Below are 16,417 nucleotides of genomic sequence, written 5' to 3' on the forward strand. Positions count from 1 at the left end.
AAAAATATCGACTACCCTTAAAAACAATCCAACCCCCATGAGATGCAGACTATAGAAGTAATATTTCCCCACTACTTCTTACCAGAATGTCTTGATCCAAGATATTGGGCAGTGTGCCATTATGGGATTCACAAAACTTTTTACTTTCGTGCCAAGTCTTCTTTTCTTTTGAGACGAAGTAACATGTTCCATTAATCAACTTCACGTCCATTGAGAAAGGAAGAAGTGAAGCACCTGTTGAAAGAGGGGTATTCAGAAAGCTCAGTACCTTTCAACTACATCTCACACTTTTAAACAGCTTCCTATACTGAAGGCTTGGATGAACATCTGTTCACACATCTGAAGTAGAGTTTGGAGCAAGCTCTTCCCGGACCTTAGGAAAGTGCATAATGACAGAATTAAGGTAACAAGTTAAAAAATACATACTAGAACAGTAGTATAAATAGTGAATACATAATAACGGCTCGTGATCTAAAACAATGCAAGCTTCCCCAAATGGAAGATAGGGGCTCTCCCAGAAGGCCAACTTAGCAAGTTATAGATGCACCATGCTTTTAATTGATTGATATTTATATATTGTGGTCCATTCTTACCTGTCGGGGTGTACATATTTCCAATATAGGGGCTTCTTTTTTTTCCTTTTAAATCCTCTTTGACAATTATTTTCATGGGAGGGGCGTGGCTTAGATGCCACAAAGGACTGCCGCTTAGCCCCAGGGCTTCGCAACACACCAGTACCTCTGTCGCTTTTCCTATCGGCTCCCGCTATACTGTGTCCCTAAAACGGCTGGTTCATTGCAGGTAAACGTCAAGAGACCAGCTTTCTGACTTTCTGGTATTTCGGCATAGCAGTTTGGCGTTGGAACCTCCAGTCTGAGTATCCTGCACAGTTGTGGCTGCCATTTTGAATTTTTTTACTGAGTTACAACATTTCCCCTCAGACTTTCATTGAGTTGAAGTAGTTTTAATAAATACTTTAAAAAATGCTCAACTTGTTCATTCTGAGTGATGGCTCCAGCAACACTGTTTGAACTTTTTGTTTATAATCTTTGAGCCATCTTCAGGAGTGGAGTCACTACTACTTTTGTAGATCAGTCTTTTTTTATGCTTTGCCTTTATTCACATTTAGGGGTTTCTTATTGGTCTCAGTGGTCCAATTTAATTCATACATACCTTCCCTACTTTTCTGGTGGTGCATTTGTTATTTATGGGCAGAGCTAAGAAACTCCTACATTCCAGAAAGGTGTCTTAGAACAATAGAGAAGACTCTGCTTGTTCATTTACAGCGGTTTTTGGCTGAAGGTTCATGTGCATCTACTGAAATGGCTCAACCTGGCTATGCTCATGTGGTCGCCTGTGCACTTCCACTGTTAATACTACAGTCACCTTCTTCCGCCAATAAAAGATTCAAACAGGATCCTCCTTCTCCTCTGAAGTCATCTTCTCCTGTCTCTCTTCATACTATGTTGGAGAAAATTTGTGCCTTACGACCCTTCATTGAGCAAACAAATAGCCGGATACAGAATATCGACGATAAGTGGTCATCTGCGGAGTCTAGAATACCTTTGGTGGGGAAATGTGTTGATGATGTTCTTCTGAAATTACTGCTTCGGTGAAGGATGTTCTATTAATAAAAAGCACTCTGAGGACCTAGGAAATAGAAATAGGTGTAATAACCTAAGTTTATGAGGTTTTCCAAAATGTATTGACGGCGGAGACCCCGTCTCCTTTTTCACATCATTTTTGTTGAAGCTTGTGGATTTACCTTCAACTACCAACTTAAATATTCAGCATGCCCATCGCTTAGGTCCTCGCTTGTCTTCGTCATCTGCTCCAACAAGGCCATATGGTGTCATCATAATATCTTTGAAGTTTACTGACCATTTACAAGTTTTCTTAGCAGCTATGACTAAGAAGCAACTTATGTGGTCTGATGCAAAACTGTTTCTCTCACAAGATATTTCAACTACTACTTTAAGTGTAGAAAAGACATTCTAGATTTGCATTCTACATTACGTTCTAAGGTTGCACGGTACAGATTGGTTTATCCTTGCATGTTCAAAGTTACATTTCAAAACCCTACTTCAAATTTTGAAGATCCAGCAGATCTCAGAAAATGTATTCAGTCTAACTCGATGATGTCTATGGACGCTGCTGGTACTTTCTTCTAAACTGCTTTTGCAAATTGCTACTGTGTTGTTTTTACTGACTCCTTCATAGGTTGTTCATGGTTAACTTTTATTGTTTGTTTGAACTAACTCTTCTCAATGTTCTTGTAGATCTCCAAGAGTATTCTGTTATCCGTTTCATAATGGTTCCTTATGATGTGCTGGTGTGGTGCGTTCTCCCTTGTTGGTCGCGCCGTCTCGTGTGTCAACACTCTCTGTTCCTTTTTGGTTCCTGTAAGGTACATACTTCTGTCGTCAGTTTTGACATGTACTATCTTCTTCTGCTCTATTTGTTCTTCCTCCCAGTTGTTTCTTCAGCTCCCTTTTCTTTACTTCTTCTCTCTATCAGATTGTTGAGTGTTGGAAATTGCCCTTTTTGCAGGTTTATCCCCAAATCTTTTGCTTTTTCCTCCTATTTTCCCCTGACCTGTTTGTTTTGGTTTTAGGACTCTGGGCACTTTGCCACTGCTTATCAGTTCTAAAGTGCATATGCTCTCTGTGTAAATTGTGTTATAGATGGCGTTTCCATGATTGGATACTTGATTTACCTATTAGCCTCTAGTAAAGTGCACTGCGTGTGCCAGGGCCGGTGAATCAAATGCTACCCGGGGGCCTGCAGCACTGGTTGTGCCACCCCCGTGAGTAGCCCTGAAAACGGTACCTCAGACCAGCCATTGCAGAGTCTGCAGACAGTTTGTAACTGCCATGTCGACTTGGCCAGTGCACACACTGGCCGGTCCCTAACCTTCCCTTTTCATACATGTCAGACATCCCTCAGGTAGGCCCATGGTACCCCTGCAGGCAGGTTGCAGTGTATGTGAAAGGTAGGACATGCCCTGGTGTGTGTGGCATGTCCTAATAGTGAATTGCAGCCAATTTCATTTTTCACTATTGCAAGGCTACCAGTTCCCCATATGACAGAATGGGAGGGTTGTTTACAACATCTTAAAAACATAACTGGCCCAGGGATTCGGTAAGAAAATAAAATTTAGTATGCCTGAACTCAGAATCAGATGCATCTTTTAGTGAAGGTGATTTTTACATTCTGCGTTTGAAAATACCACTTTTAGAAAGTGGGCATTTTCTTGCTCAGTCACCCCGTGTGCCTCTGTTGGAAAGTGGATTGCCTATCTAGGTTTTTATAACATACAATCACAAGTCAATGCTGACTATACACATTCTTGAAAAACACACTCTCCTGAAATGCAACACTTACCGCTAACATCAAAGGCAATGCTCATGATCTCACCCTTGATGTGAGATATATTTACAAGCGTCACAAATGATATCACAAGCCAGATTAGACATCACAGTACCATTAACAATAACAATGAGATGATTATGAATATAATATTATTCATTGGTTTTAACATGTGCTATCATTTAATGATGTTACGCTTTTAAGTGTTGTTACTCATTGTTATAAATAGTAAGAAGGCATTAGCATTGCATATGCTGTGTAGGGTATGGTTTGTATGGCTATTGTGCGAGTTATTTCTTAGGGAGGTAACCATGACTGGCGAATTTCATTGACTTATAGGTTCTGTTTCAGAACCATAACTTCACTCTAACTGTGTTTTTAAGTGAATTATAAACGTTTAAAGAAAAATGTGTTCTGGTATTTGGACCAACCCTAAACATAGCTTCCCTTTACATTTAGTTTACTCAGTCAATGTGTTGTTTTTATGATATACTAAATTGAACTTCTATCAAAGTATTCTCTACCCCACTGCACATGGAACATCATTTCACTACTTCTTCTGTGTGTCAATCTTTCCCTCACTATGTTAAGAGCCAACTAATAATTCACTTTCTCAACACATTTCTATGCTCCGTTATCCCATTTTTCTGGATCTTTTAGTAGTGGTAAGAGTTAGTTTACCTATCTCATAGTCACATAGTAACCAGCCCCAGAAAACAGTGACATGCATATCCATCGCTATTTGTAAGTGATTCCAGATCCAAAGTTGGAGAAATTTTGTTTCGGTCAAGACTGTGATTTATGTTTTTTCAAGATGTCCAGTAAGTCAACAATACTTACATAATTGGAGTTTTGGGGTTTCCGGGCTCATCTTAGGTTTCATATCATTGTCTCTACATTTGTTGTACAAACTCACTGGGCAAAAAAACATAAACACAAGGTAATTATTAGAGTCCACAATTCAAATCTGAATATTTTTTAAAGGATCAAGACTGAAAGCTTTTAAAGAAAGTAAATGTAGCTGGAAAGGTTTGTTTAAACTCAAAAAGAGAATGCATGAATTTGAGCAATGATTTCCTTGATGCAGTGGGATTAGGTTTATGAAAAGACAAGCAAGAAAAAAAACTTCATATTTTTCATCTTTCTGACATTGATATTGCTGTGGAGTTTCAACCTATCACAAGAATTGTGAACAGCTCATTGTTTTTAATGGGAAAGATCAGTAAGAGTGTGGGATGTTTTGTATTATTGGGGTTTTATATACATAACACTTGAGCATAGTAATCAATAGACTACCAATAGAAACTGGGACAATTTCCTTTGAAATAGATATCCCCCAAAAAATTCCTTAAAGGTTTTTTAAAGTGAAAGGAGAATGAATAAATGAGTGGAATTCAAAACATTACTGCAATTTCCACCCTAAAATCCCCAGTTATTGATTTGTTTCTCTGTTCACTTCATCCTGTAATGGTAAAACACACAAAAGGTGATGGAGGAATGCTTGTAATTTGTCTAACTATTGATGATCGCTCGGGTTGCATCCCAACCACTGATTAGAAAAATATGGAACACTGGAATCCCCAAGCACACTTAATAAATTACAGGCATTCTGTTTGTTTTCCCAAATTCTTGGGGAGAAGCTCAAAGGCAGAGCCTGCTCAAATCCTGTAAGATCTTTAGAAAGACCTGATTACTACAGGACACTTCCAAACACAGGACAACAAACAGGATTTATTGATAAAACATGTTCAAAGTCAGGGAGTATTTAAATACATAGTCTACAATTTTGTGCGGACTACACAGATTGCCCAAAAATGACATTTATGTACTGCCACAAAGAAGCACACTGTTCCAATAGAGAAGGTTTTCACAGCAGTGCACTTGGTTGTCATTAAAAATAGGTCTAATGTGGAAAGCATATGTGCTGGGTGCAATTGGCTATAAAATAGACCATTTGGATCTCCACTTTGAGTCTGATTCAGGATTAAGAACACAGGAATGTCTAAATTTACCAAAGTGCCGTACAGGTATAAAATGCCTTGTACCAGGGCATTTTCAAGGTGGCAAATTGTGTGTGTTGGAGTCTCATAGGGAACCACTAGTATTCTCCCACATCTATCACTAAACTCCAGCCTGAAACAGGCCATGTATTCACAACAAATCAGGAGAGAGAAGTGTAATAGGACAAAAGCAGTGTCCTAAAACACCCAGGCAGGGGATACACAAGAATTGTCCCGGCATCGGGTTTTCTCCCTTTCAAGCACGCTAACGTTTTAGATGTGTGTCAGACAGACCTGCCAGGCAAGATTTGACACTGCTGTTCCAACAAGATGCCCTTAGTCCCCGCACTTAATATTCAGCTGAGCTCAGAGGAATCATTCCTGCACATTCAGGTTGACCAGTCAATTAAAACAACCTATTTAACTCCCGGGAGGAATTCCATGCCTTGTTCACACCTCATTTATGCCACATACAGGCTGTGAGTAGTCAAAGGCTAATGCCAATTAACCTTCTGAAAGCTCTGGCAGGTAAAGGGCCAGATCCTAAATGTTACCTTTCCAATATATTTATTTAAAATTCAGATTTGCCATAAGATTGGATTTGTATTAAATGTAAAAATACATCTTTGAAAAGTTTCTTTATTTGGAGCATGTTAAAATTTATAAATTAAAGTTTATATGCTATACTATGATTTTTTCTGTGTGCCAGTTACAGTATGACCAGTGACAATGTCATTGGGCATAGTCACTGGGAGGACACATGTTTGACTCTTAAATAACATGCACCTTACCTTGTGGGCAGAAAAGTGCACAAAGTGGTGTCTTACTTCATATTTTAAAATCAGTGTTTCCTACCTGTCAAAAGGGTGATTCTGACAGGTCTATGCAGCATGGTTCAAGTTGCTGCCATCAGACTACACAGGGTAGGTTTGAAGCCATGTTTTCACTGCCACTGTAGTGTGTGGTACATTAGATGCTGCAGTACCACAAGTGGTATTTGGGTGTATTTCAACACCATATTCTATGGCCTTCAGTGTTAAGAACACTAATTGTGCCAATCAAGGTTACACCGATTTAACCATGTTTAAAGCGGAAGCACATGCACTTTACTTCTGTTTAGCAGGGGTAAGAGTAAACAGAAGTCTAAGTTCAGCGAAAGAAGAGTCCATAAAAATTTTGGGTGATCAGCAGAAAAGCCAGATTTCCTACACTTCAGTATCAGAAGGCATTTTAACGTACTCTTTCACTAAAACACACCGATTATAAAACAGTTCTTTTGTAATACAGATGCGTCAGCACAGACTTCAGAAGGCACAAAACAATGATAATCTGCTGATCCTTTAGTGGATTCAACTCCTATGATTTCAGAATTAAATGCAATCCACTTGGCACTGCAAAAGTAAACACTTCACTCCTGACAATGATGGTCTTAGACTCCTCATTATGTGCACAGGGCTGCAACGTAGATTTAAAGCATTAGAAATTCAATGATAATAGAGCCGTCTCGTACCCCTGCTTCCACACCCTCCGCCTCCTATGTAAGACCTTCAAATGGATCCCCCTCGAACACAGAAAGACCATCACGCACGCCCTGGTTACCAACAGACTCCACTACAGCAACACACTCTACGCCAGAATAAACAAAAACCTCCCCCGCAAGCTACAGAACATCCAGAACGCTGCCGCAAGAGTGGTCCTCAACCTGCCAAGACACTGCCACATCTCCCAGCACCTGCGCACACTCCAAGCGTAAAATGTAGTGTCCTTAGCAATAGGTTGTCGAAGGACCTTCTTGGATTGGATGTTGAGTTTATTGGATTTAGTTTTTTCAAGGAAGAAACTGGCAATCTGATCGCAGTTAGGAATAGCCAGATTGTTTAGTTCCACAGATTTAGGCGTATTGGCGCTTGCTGGTTGACTATTTCAAATAGTTTCTTGTGTCGGTTAATGGCTTGGTTCAGCTGAGTTTTGAAAAAGTCAGCCTTAGCCTTTAGGATCTTCCTGTTGTATGCATTCCTCAGCACTCTAAGGTGATATAGGTGATCAGTGGAGGGTGCCGATTTCCATAGTCTCGCGGCTGATCTTAGCTTTCGTCGGTCAGATTCTGGTTGAACCATGGTTTGGAGATTTGGAGGATACATTTTTTTCTTGGAGGGGAGCTGTACAGTGAAGAATTTCAAGCATAGTGGAATTGTAAAAGACCGTGAGGTCATGGACGTCAACCATGTCTGCCTTGGCGGTTAGGGTGGAGATGCATTGGTTTACTAGGTTGTGGGGTTAATATTTTGAATATTCCCTTTCCACTGTTTTGTTTTTGGGGGTTGGGCCCTTTTTGTAGCTACCTCAATATTGATGAAGAAGAGAATGCTGTAATGGTCCATCCAATCACATGGGGTGATGGATTCTAGTGATAGTGTTCGTTTTCGTTATGATGAGGTCTAATGTCTCTGCCTTGTTGTGGGTTGGACTGTCACAGAATGGAGAAAGATCCTGATCTGACAGAAAATATTTGAGACAGCTTACAACAAGATCCTTTGAGTTATTCCAGTGGAGATTGAAGTCACCCAGGAAAATCTGTGGTACATGCGAGTTGTCGTTGGATGTAAAGACTTCCATTAGCTCATCGATGAACATCAGATTGTCACCAGGGGGGTGGTAATTCATGTGAAGTTTGCTGGCGATGCGCTTGTCATCGGAGATGTTGATAGAGATATTCACAGGCGGATAGAGCCATGGGGTCTGCTTGATTGACTGTGATTGTGTTACGATAAATGCAGGTTAGTCCACCGCCAGGGTTCACGTTTCTATCCAGACGGATTATATTGTGACTAGGAAGTTCCAGTAGATCTAGGATGGGCGAGGAGGAGTTGCACTAGGTTGATATTAGTGAGGTTTTCTCTATTAATGGATCTGAAGTTGTGAGGGGGTTCTCTGAAGGGGTTGGTTTGTATGGATTAGATAACGCAACATCGGGGCTTGCTGTTGGCATTCGTACCGTCATAGGATAGAAGGAGGTTATCGAAGTCATTTTCAGATAGTTCAGCAGTTGCCCTCCTGGGACGGGATGGGTTGTTAGGGGAGGGTATCTTACTCTGCCTAGTGTACTCACGGTGTGATTTCTTGGCGATGTATCTTCTAGTTTGGTAACTAATATGGTTTACTGTGGAACTAGTGGATCTGTGTGTGTTTAGGATTTCCTCGATGATGCTTGAAAGGTTTTGGAACTCGACCTTGAGATGAGATAGACCAGTGACTAGCTCATTGAAATGTGCAATCCAATCAGAATTGGGATAATTAGTTGCGTGTATATGTGTGTGGTCCATTATATAAATAACAAAGGCAAGCATTGGTTTAATACACATGTGGGGGGTTGGCGTTTTGGTCTGTCAATCTAATGATGGTAAGAATTCCCTCAATTGGCTCTTCACATAATGATTGGAAGGAGACTGTAAACTTTAACCAGACGAGGGTTGCTGCCCGCCTTTTGGCTAATATTTGTGGGTTACATCATTTTGCCCCGTGTATTAAGACTTTACCTTTAATCACATTTTAACCCTCCCTTTTGCCTGTTATTTGTCTTTCCTTACCATGGGCATATGCTGCTGCTACTCCGAATTCACAATTTCTGATCCCTAGAATATCCAAACCTTACATAATATTGAGCCACTGAGCATGCTGGAGAATGTGGAGTGACAACAGAATGAATGGTCATCGCCTTTTTCACCTGCAAATGTTCTCCCCAATAATCAATGTTTTATCTGACAGATTTAAATCTGATTTAAATTTCTCGAGTTCCCATTTTGCGGGTCTAAGTTGTAAAAAAGCAGCCCGAGTGGCAACATTTTATTTCTAGGTATGACTTCATTGTCTTTCAAGAACCATGGGATTCCAGCAATTCTTTCCTAGTGGAAGGTTTTCTAAGTTTTTGGTTCCTGTGATTGATTCATCATTGGGGAGACCCAAAGGCAGGCTGTTAATATTGATATATCTACCTATGTCTTGTAAATAATCCACATTTGTAAAGCGTGAACAATCACCCGTCAGGGTCTCTAGGCGCTGGGGGCCGTTGGGAAGATTAAGCAAACTATTGCCCAGAGTCACATGGTGCTGGGCTAACCTGCCGCTGGAGCCGGCGCCACACCTCTTCCACGTAGGTGGTAAGTCTCATGCTCTTCAAACTGGGTCTCCCAGCTTGCAGGCAGCAGGAACTGTTAATGGTACATTTTTATAATGCCATTTCTGGCTCTCATTCCTCAGAGCATTTGGCTGCATTAGGCATGTACTTTGGGAATCAGAGGGTTAGAGGCTTTTCTCATTGCTAGACAATATTGATGGGGAACTTTAACTTCTATCCTGGTCTGGGGCCTTGTGACATCTTTGACCTCCCTCCAGCCTTTCTCTATTCATGAAAACAAATTCCATTTTGAACATTCAGGTGCAGAGCTCTTAAATGATTTTATCTGTGAATTTAAGATGATCTGTTCTTTTTAAGCGCTTGATTTACAGAAGTGAAGATAATCCTTTCCCCCAACTTTGATGGGTAGGGTTGTACAACAGTGGCTCACTTCATCTTAGTATCATGTAAACTGTTTAATGACGTAGATAAGATTATGGTGCATACTATGAGTTTTAGTGATCATAACCTAACTCTCTGAAGATGAGGTTGGCCTCCATGGGTAAGAACTCTTAGTAAGTTTATTGCCCCAGGAATAACATCTAGCAATAAAGGTAGAAGACTAAGGTGGAAGACAGTAGTACCGGAGACCTTTCTCTCTCTCAATTGAGTAAGACCTGTGCCCTGGAACTAGAACTGTTGCTAGGGGAAGACAGAAGTGGCGGTGGGGTAGTGACCACAAATTTATTGGCAGTCCTCAGGGCTTTTACATTGATCATGATAGTGGTTCAGTTTTTCCTTCCTAATCGTGTTGGTCCCCTTATTGCCCACAGACGCTTTGATAAAAGTTGCTCTAGGATGTCCAGAATTATTTTCAAGGCCCTGCAGAGAAACCAAAGCGGGTAGAAGCGGTATGTAGAAGGTATAATAAAGCAGAGATTTATAGCAGGAATAAGGAGAAAAAAAGATAAGAGATTGAGGATGAGGCATGGGAGGAATTAGTTTTAACTTCCAAGGTAAAAAACTGTTGCACATTTTGAGAAGTAGTCAACCACCCATTTTTTATTAACTCAGATAAGGGATTCGGTCATTTCTCATATTCCACAGAGATGTGGATATACCACTTTGAAGGGTTACATAATATGGGTTATGTGGCTCCTTCTGTCGAGGCTTCAATCCCAGCAGGTTCTCCACGCTGTCTGTTGGTTTGGAGGAGGAAAAAAATGCCATTTTGCATCTATCTCACATAAACCAAGGACATTATTGATTGCAACATGTATTAATTTGCTTTCTTAATCTTTTCTAACTGGCATGAATTAGAGTAATTGAATGTTAATCTAAATGTGCTGTTTTAAATGTTTTATGGACCTTTCATGGCGTTGATTCTTTTATCTGAATAAAAGAAATTGACCTTGAAATTGATAACAAAACCCCATGAAGAAATTATATAAGAGGAAAGAAGCTATGGGCATAGATTGATGACTTTAAAAGACAGCTTCTATTGGTGGAAGCTCAGCATACTCTTCACTCTAAATGGGATTTGCCCATTGAGTCAGCTGTAAACCCTGCAATACAGGTACCTAAAGTAGCATTGATCACTCAATCACAAACCAAAAACGACCCACCCATAGGGTCAGCAATACAATCATCACACAATAAAACAGCCCCTCCACCAGGCCTCCTGGCTTCTCAGAAAAAAAGTGGTTTGTGGGCCTAGAAACTATTAGCCCTTTATACATCTAACACATTCTGCATGCTAAGGGTCACATAGAAGATGATAGGAGGGAGGTTTTCACAGCACACTATAGACCTCTACGCTTGATATACCTGCATCACATTTATTACACTAGGACAAGACTGTGGTGTATGAAGTGGGATTTATTCTCCTCGGTTTTAGATGTCGAGTTTGGGAATGAGACTTCTAACATATGGTCTGGAATTGCAAAGTCATTCAAAGGTATTTGGCGGTGACGGAGCACCACGTCACATTGAAACTCCAAACCCTCAAATAGCACTCTTAAACATATTCCAAGACTTGGAAACGACCACATGTGAAAAAGACTTCCTTTAGATTGATATAATAAATGTCAGAATTGGAGTGGAGGGTGGTGAAGGCCTAGAGAGTGTCTAAAATGAAGAAGGGGCAGATGCAGAATATTAGAGCTAAAAAAACAAACTATGAAGTTGCCCAAACAGACATGAGAAAATATGGAAGACATGGACACTATTGGTGCTATGCTGTTTATTTGTTGATTGATCTTGAGTGCTAACAGTCATGTCTTGATTTGGTACCGGGACCAATTTGCTTGTCAACAATGAGGATAGGGGTGTGGGGGGGACAGTGGGGGGGACAGTAATTGTCCCCCCCACACCCCTACCCCCACACCTACCCCCATTCCGGAAGCTCCCGGCGTGCAACAGGCCCGCGGTTACGCCCATCCGGAAGGCGAGGCCTTGGCACGTGCAGAGCAGGGCCTGGCTGGCCGCCGTCGAAGGGGGAGACTGTGGGGCGGACGGCCCGGAGGTCGTGATGGTCTCCCCATTCCCTTCCCTCCTTCTGCCCTGTGGACCCCGGGGGGGGGGGGATGTCTTGCCTCAGCCACCGACCCCCCCCCTTCTTTTGCTTGCCCGATCCGGCCAACATCAAAGTCCGAAGCCAAGGCGAGGTCGGCAGTGCTTCTTTCAGCTATAATGGCTGCAACAACACTCCTTTCTTTTCAATTATGTCCTGAACGGCCCTGGATAGTTGCAGGTAGTCCCGCCACATGACAAGGGGGGGATGTCTTGCCTCAGCCACCGAACCCCCCCCCCCCATCTTCATTGCCTGGCACGGCTGTACCAAAGCGCTGGAGCCGAAGAACGGCGCGGGGTCGCTGGAAGGGGGAGGCGGCGCGAACGAGCCTCCCCCACCTCCCTCCAGGTGGAGGCTTCCAGCGACACCCCAACGCTCCTGCTTGAAGAAAGGGTCCATATCAAAAAGCGGGTTTCCTTGCCCGGGACGGGCACACGCCCTGTACTCCTCAACCTTGAAGATTCTAAAAGAGCCGGGGGGGGCGACCTCTCCACGAGGTGCCCCCCGCCCCGTCCTCCGATGGAGCCACGAGATGTCGGCGCACTCCTGCCGGCGCCAGCCTCAGTTTGGAAATGACTAAAATCCTGCAAAGATACAGATTTGTTCAGTTCTGGTGGAACACCAGAATGACCCGGTAGGAAAGATTATTGCCTCCCTCCCCACTTTTTGACTGATGGTTCATATCGCTAGTCTGTTACCCCCTTGCGAAAAACTTTTTGAACTGCCAAAAGAGGTTCTGATCCAACCACGAGTCAGTGGAGGCATTCTGACTATACTGGGACCTGCCTGACCTCGCCCAAAATGGCGCCGATACAAAATGAAACTTTCAAACTCCCTGTTCACCCTGATTGCTCAAACCGTGATGCTCCGAGATATGTATGCAGTTTTGGACAATGAAAGTAGATAAGATGGATATTGATTATGTGCTTAGAAAAGAAAGCGATGTAAGATGGGTATTGATTATGTGTTGGGACAGTGAACTGATTTAGGGTGGGTACTAATTATGTTTGGAAGCAATGAATTGGTATGAAATAAGCACCGATTGAGTATTTGGACAATGAATTGATAAACGTTAGGTCTTGAGTAAATAGTTGGACAATGAGGTAATATTATTGAAAGCTTGAATTCTTGACATGCATCATACTCGCCCTGTAAGAAAGTTCGATACGATTTTATTACACTGCTGCACTTTATGAAATGAATGGCCACCGACTTCATTCCTCTTATGCACAGTTCCAGTCTGCTCTGTAGCCGGCCCACTGGGTTGTAGGCCCGTATTTGTGCGCCAACATTTTTAATTAAAGGTATTTTGAAAAGGAAAGTATAATTGTAGCGATTGCATTAATGAGTTTTTGAATGTTACTACTGTCTCCAATATAAGTGAAAAATGAGCAGCTTTATTAAAGTTGAAGGGTAAAAAGGCCCGATATTTAGCAGCTACATTTTGTGTCACAGGCAGCCGGAAAAGTGTTTTAGACGCCCTTAAGCGTCACCACAGAAATACCACCTGACCACCACCCTTGCACACGACCTAAAAGGTCACGATCAAGTGATTCATGTAGATACGCAGACCATCGATGATTATCTAACACTACTGGTCCCTCTGGGCTTAAACGCCGAGATGGTAGAGAATGCACTACGTGGAGATAGGTCGAGTGTGTGGTAGGTAAAAACATTTTCGGACTATTGCGTGCTGATGTGCTTTGAATGCTGCCCCCACCCCCTTCTTTCTCCTCCCTTCTGCAGGTCACGTCGGAACGTCGGTTGAAGTATGGAAGAGCGATGGTCGAACGACCGACAGAAGGAGAAAAAGGGGATTCGAGCATAGTACTTACGCTAACGGATTTTGAAAGACGTAGACTTAGGTATGACTGTTCCTCCTTAGAACGTAGCGACTGGGAGGATGGACTGACATAGAAACTTGACAGGTTAGTACTGTATGACAGAATTTGACTCTAACCAGCACGCCAGATAGTGCAACTATGACGTTTTACTAGATAGGGAAAGGACAAGGGAAAGTTCCGGGGTAAGGTTTACCTAGGCACCACCCGTCTGGAAAAGTAGGAATGATGTTGATGTTCAAAAATGTACCACCTTCTTCTCGCACTTTTATAGATATAGCTAAGCTGTCCGACTGTTCTCCCGATTAATGCCCTCCGTTGCCTCAGCCTGGAGAACCCTTCCGCCAAAGGGAGAAAAGGAAAAATGACTCAAAGATCCCACCGTGAGTAGTAGCACAACCAGGTTAATTCCTGACCAACTGGCCAAGGTGTAAGTATTAGCAACCGAGAACATTCGCAAAGATAGTAAACAAGAGGAAAAGGAGGAAAGGTAAAAAGAGCTCAGCACATAGATAAAAAGGATATTAAAGATACGCAGGATGCAAAAATAGATCTTTTTGGCCAATAATTGTTATATGTTTTATCGTGAATCTATTTGTATGTAATACATGTACTGTCTTCCTTCGTCTGAGTTTGTGCGTATGTACTGTACGGGTTTATGTCTCCCCTCTGCTCGCGTCTCTTTGTTACCTGACCCTTGCTGTTCTGTGTTGTGAGCGCACTAAATGACCAATTTTCGTACACGTCCCTCTATCTCTCTCTCTCTCTCTCTCCCCCCCCCCCTATCTATCTCTCTCTCTCTCTCTCTCCACATGTCATACGTGTACCGAATGGCTCGTTTAGATTGCGGACGACTCTCACTCTCTATGAGAGTCTCCCTATTCCCTCTTCCTTTTTAATGGTAAAATTGTGCCTTGCTGGCACCAGTCTGATTGGATACTTATTAAACGCGAAGGTGTTCAGGGAAATTGACAGAAACTAAAATTATTGTATCTCGCCATATTACTACCTCTCCTTTCTGCAAAATGAATGAACTCGAATTGGCTAAGAAAGGAAGGACAGGTAAGACGACTAAGGTCCCCCAATCTGGCCTTTTATAGGGGAACTATATGTCAATGGCACCCTATTTTTCAGTTCATCAGAGACAAGCACCAACGTCTAGATTGACCCCCAATGCCCAGATTGCCCCACCTCTTTGCACCCAAGCGCGAATGCCCAAAGCGTCCCCGCCCCACTTGATTGACCCCAGCTGCTGTCCCCGATATATACATGATGACCATGAGTAACTGTCGTCCCTCGAGAAAAACCTGTTTTACCCTGACTCTCGATGATAGCCCTGTTTGAAAGGGTTGACCAGCTTTTGGAGGGAAATGTTAGACTGTTAAGGCTCGGGTTTGAAAGACAAGTCTCCGCTGGAGGTTCCGAAATGTTTAATTTGATGAAATGCGCAGTTGATAGGAGTCTGATTTCTCTCCATTTGTGTCATGAATAGACGATGAATAAACTTGGCATGAACTCAGTAGGAATGGCGACATATGCACTGCTTGGTAATAAACTTCTGACTGTAACCGATGAACGTATCTCCCAAGTGCGAAGGATTAAGGGAGGAATTCACATGCATAAATGTCTTCTCCCGCCAGTTCTCTAAAAGCTTGTTTTGTACCTATTCAAAGATATACGATCGCCGGAGGAGAAGGGTTGGACGTGACGTACAGCCTGGTTGCAGATCTTGAGACATATGTGACCTCGACCAAAGGTGGAGCTGCAGAGCAACAAGATACGGGACGAGACAGCAATTTCAAACGTGGAAAATGAAACTTGACGGGCTGCCCTGAAGCCCTCAGTCTGCTAACCCACGTGTGCCTGAAGTCTTCGCCCCCTTTTCGGGCCCGATTGATGGGCCTGCCTGCTCGTTATCCTTTGCTCCCTTGGTCCCTTGGAAGTGTCCGAAAAGATCTGACCCCACTCGGCCCTCTCTTCCCTCGACTATCCGACACCCCCTCTTTCCCACATGACTTTTTGACTCAGAAAAGAAGAAACAGCATTTACGTGGAAATGAGGTTTGCAAACGGAAGTAAACGGAAATATAGGTGCCGAGCATAAGGTACCACCAAAGGGATTGGTTAGGGAACAGGACTGTGGTCTAACAGCGGAGGACTGACCGCACCCTGCAACGCGTAAGGATAGATCCGAGCAGGACCTATAGCTCCACCGCCGGTGCTCAACAGCGCCAACGAAAAGATACGGACGAGAGCCTACCAGTGATGGCTCACTGCTAAAAAGACACTGTGACGAAGAGATCTTATGTATCGGACTGAATTCCTCCCTCAACTACCTGGTCAAAATGTTCATTTGTCACATTTCTTTTTGAGAAAAGTCAGAAGCATTTATGCTATGTAGTGCGTTTGAATGTTAGGAACTCAATAAATGCAATTTCCTATGTGCTGCATTCTGCCAATCACATCAACTGTCCATGATTATATGCCATATGTTAGTATTGACAACTGTTAACTCTTCAACC

The 16,417-nt window shown here is 42.6% G+C and overlaps 1 protein-coding gene across 1 annotated transcript in view; it reads right to left on the bottom strand.

Annotated features, from left to right (window-relative positions):
- The window catches only part of LOC147700724 (C-type lectin domain family 2 member H-like), a 42,365-nt gene that overhangs the window by 16,175 nt on the left and 9,773 nt on the right, over positions 1-16,417 (bottom strand). Inside the window, exons 3-4 of the mRNA XM_086928469.1 lie at positions 4,210-4,284; positions 83-234 (exon numbers count right to left, since the gene is read on the bottom strand). Of these exons, the coding sequence (XP_086784595.1) occupies positions 83-234; positions 4,210-4,284 (227 nt within the window). The remainder of the gene's footprint in view (positions 1-82; positions 235-4,209; positions 4,285-16,417) is intronic.

Source organism: Lissotriton vulgaris, chromosome 7 (genome assembly GCF_964263255.1).
Source record: "Lissotriton vulgaris chromosome 7, aLisVul1.2, whole genome shotgun sequence".
Taxonomy (NCBI): domain Eukaryota; kingdom Metazoa; phylum Chordata; class Amphibia; order Caudata; family Salamandridae; genus Lissotriton; species Lissotriton vulgaris.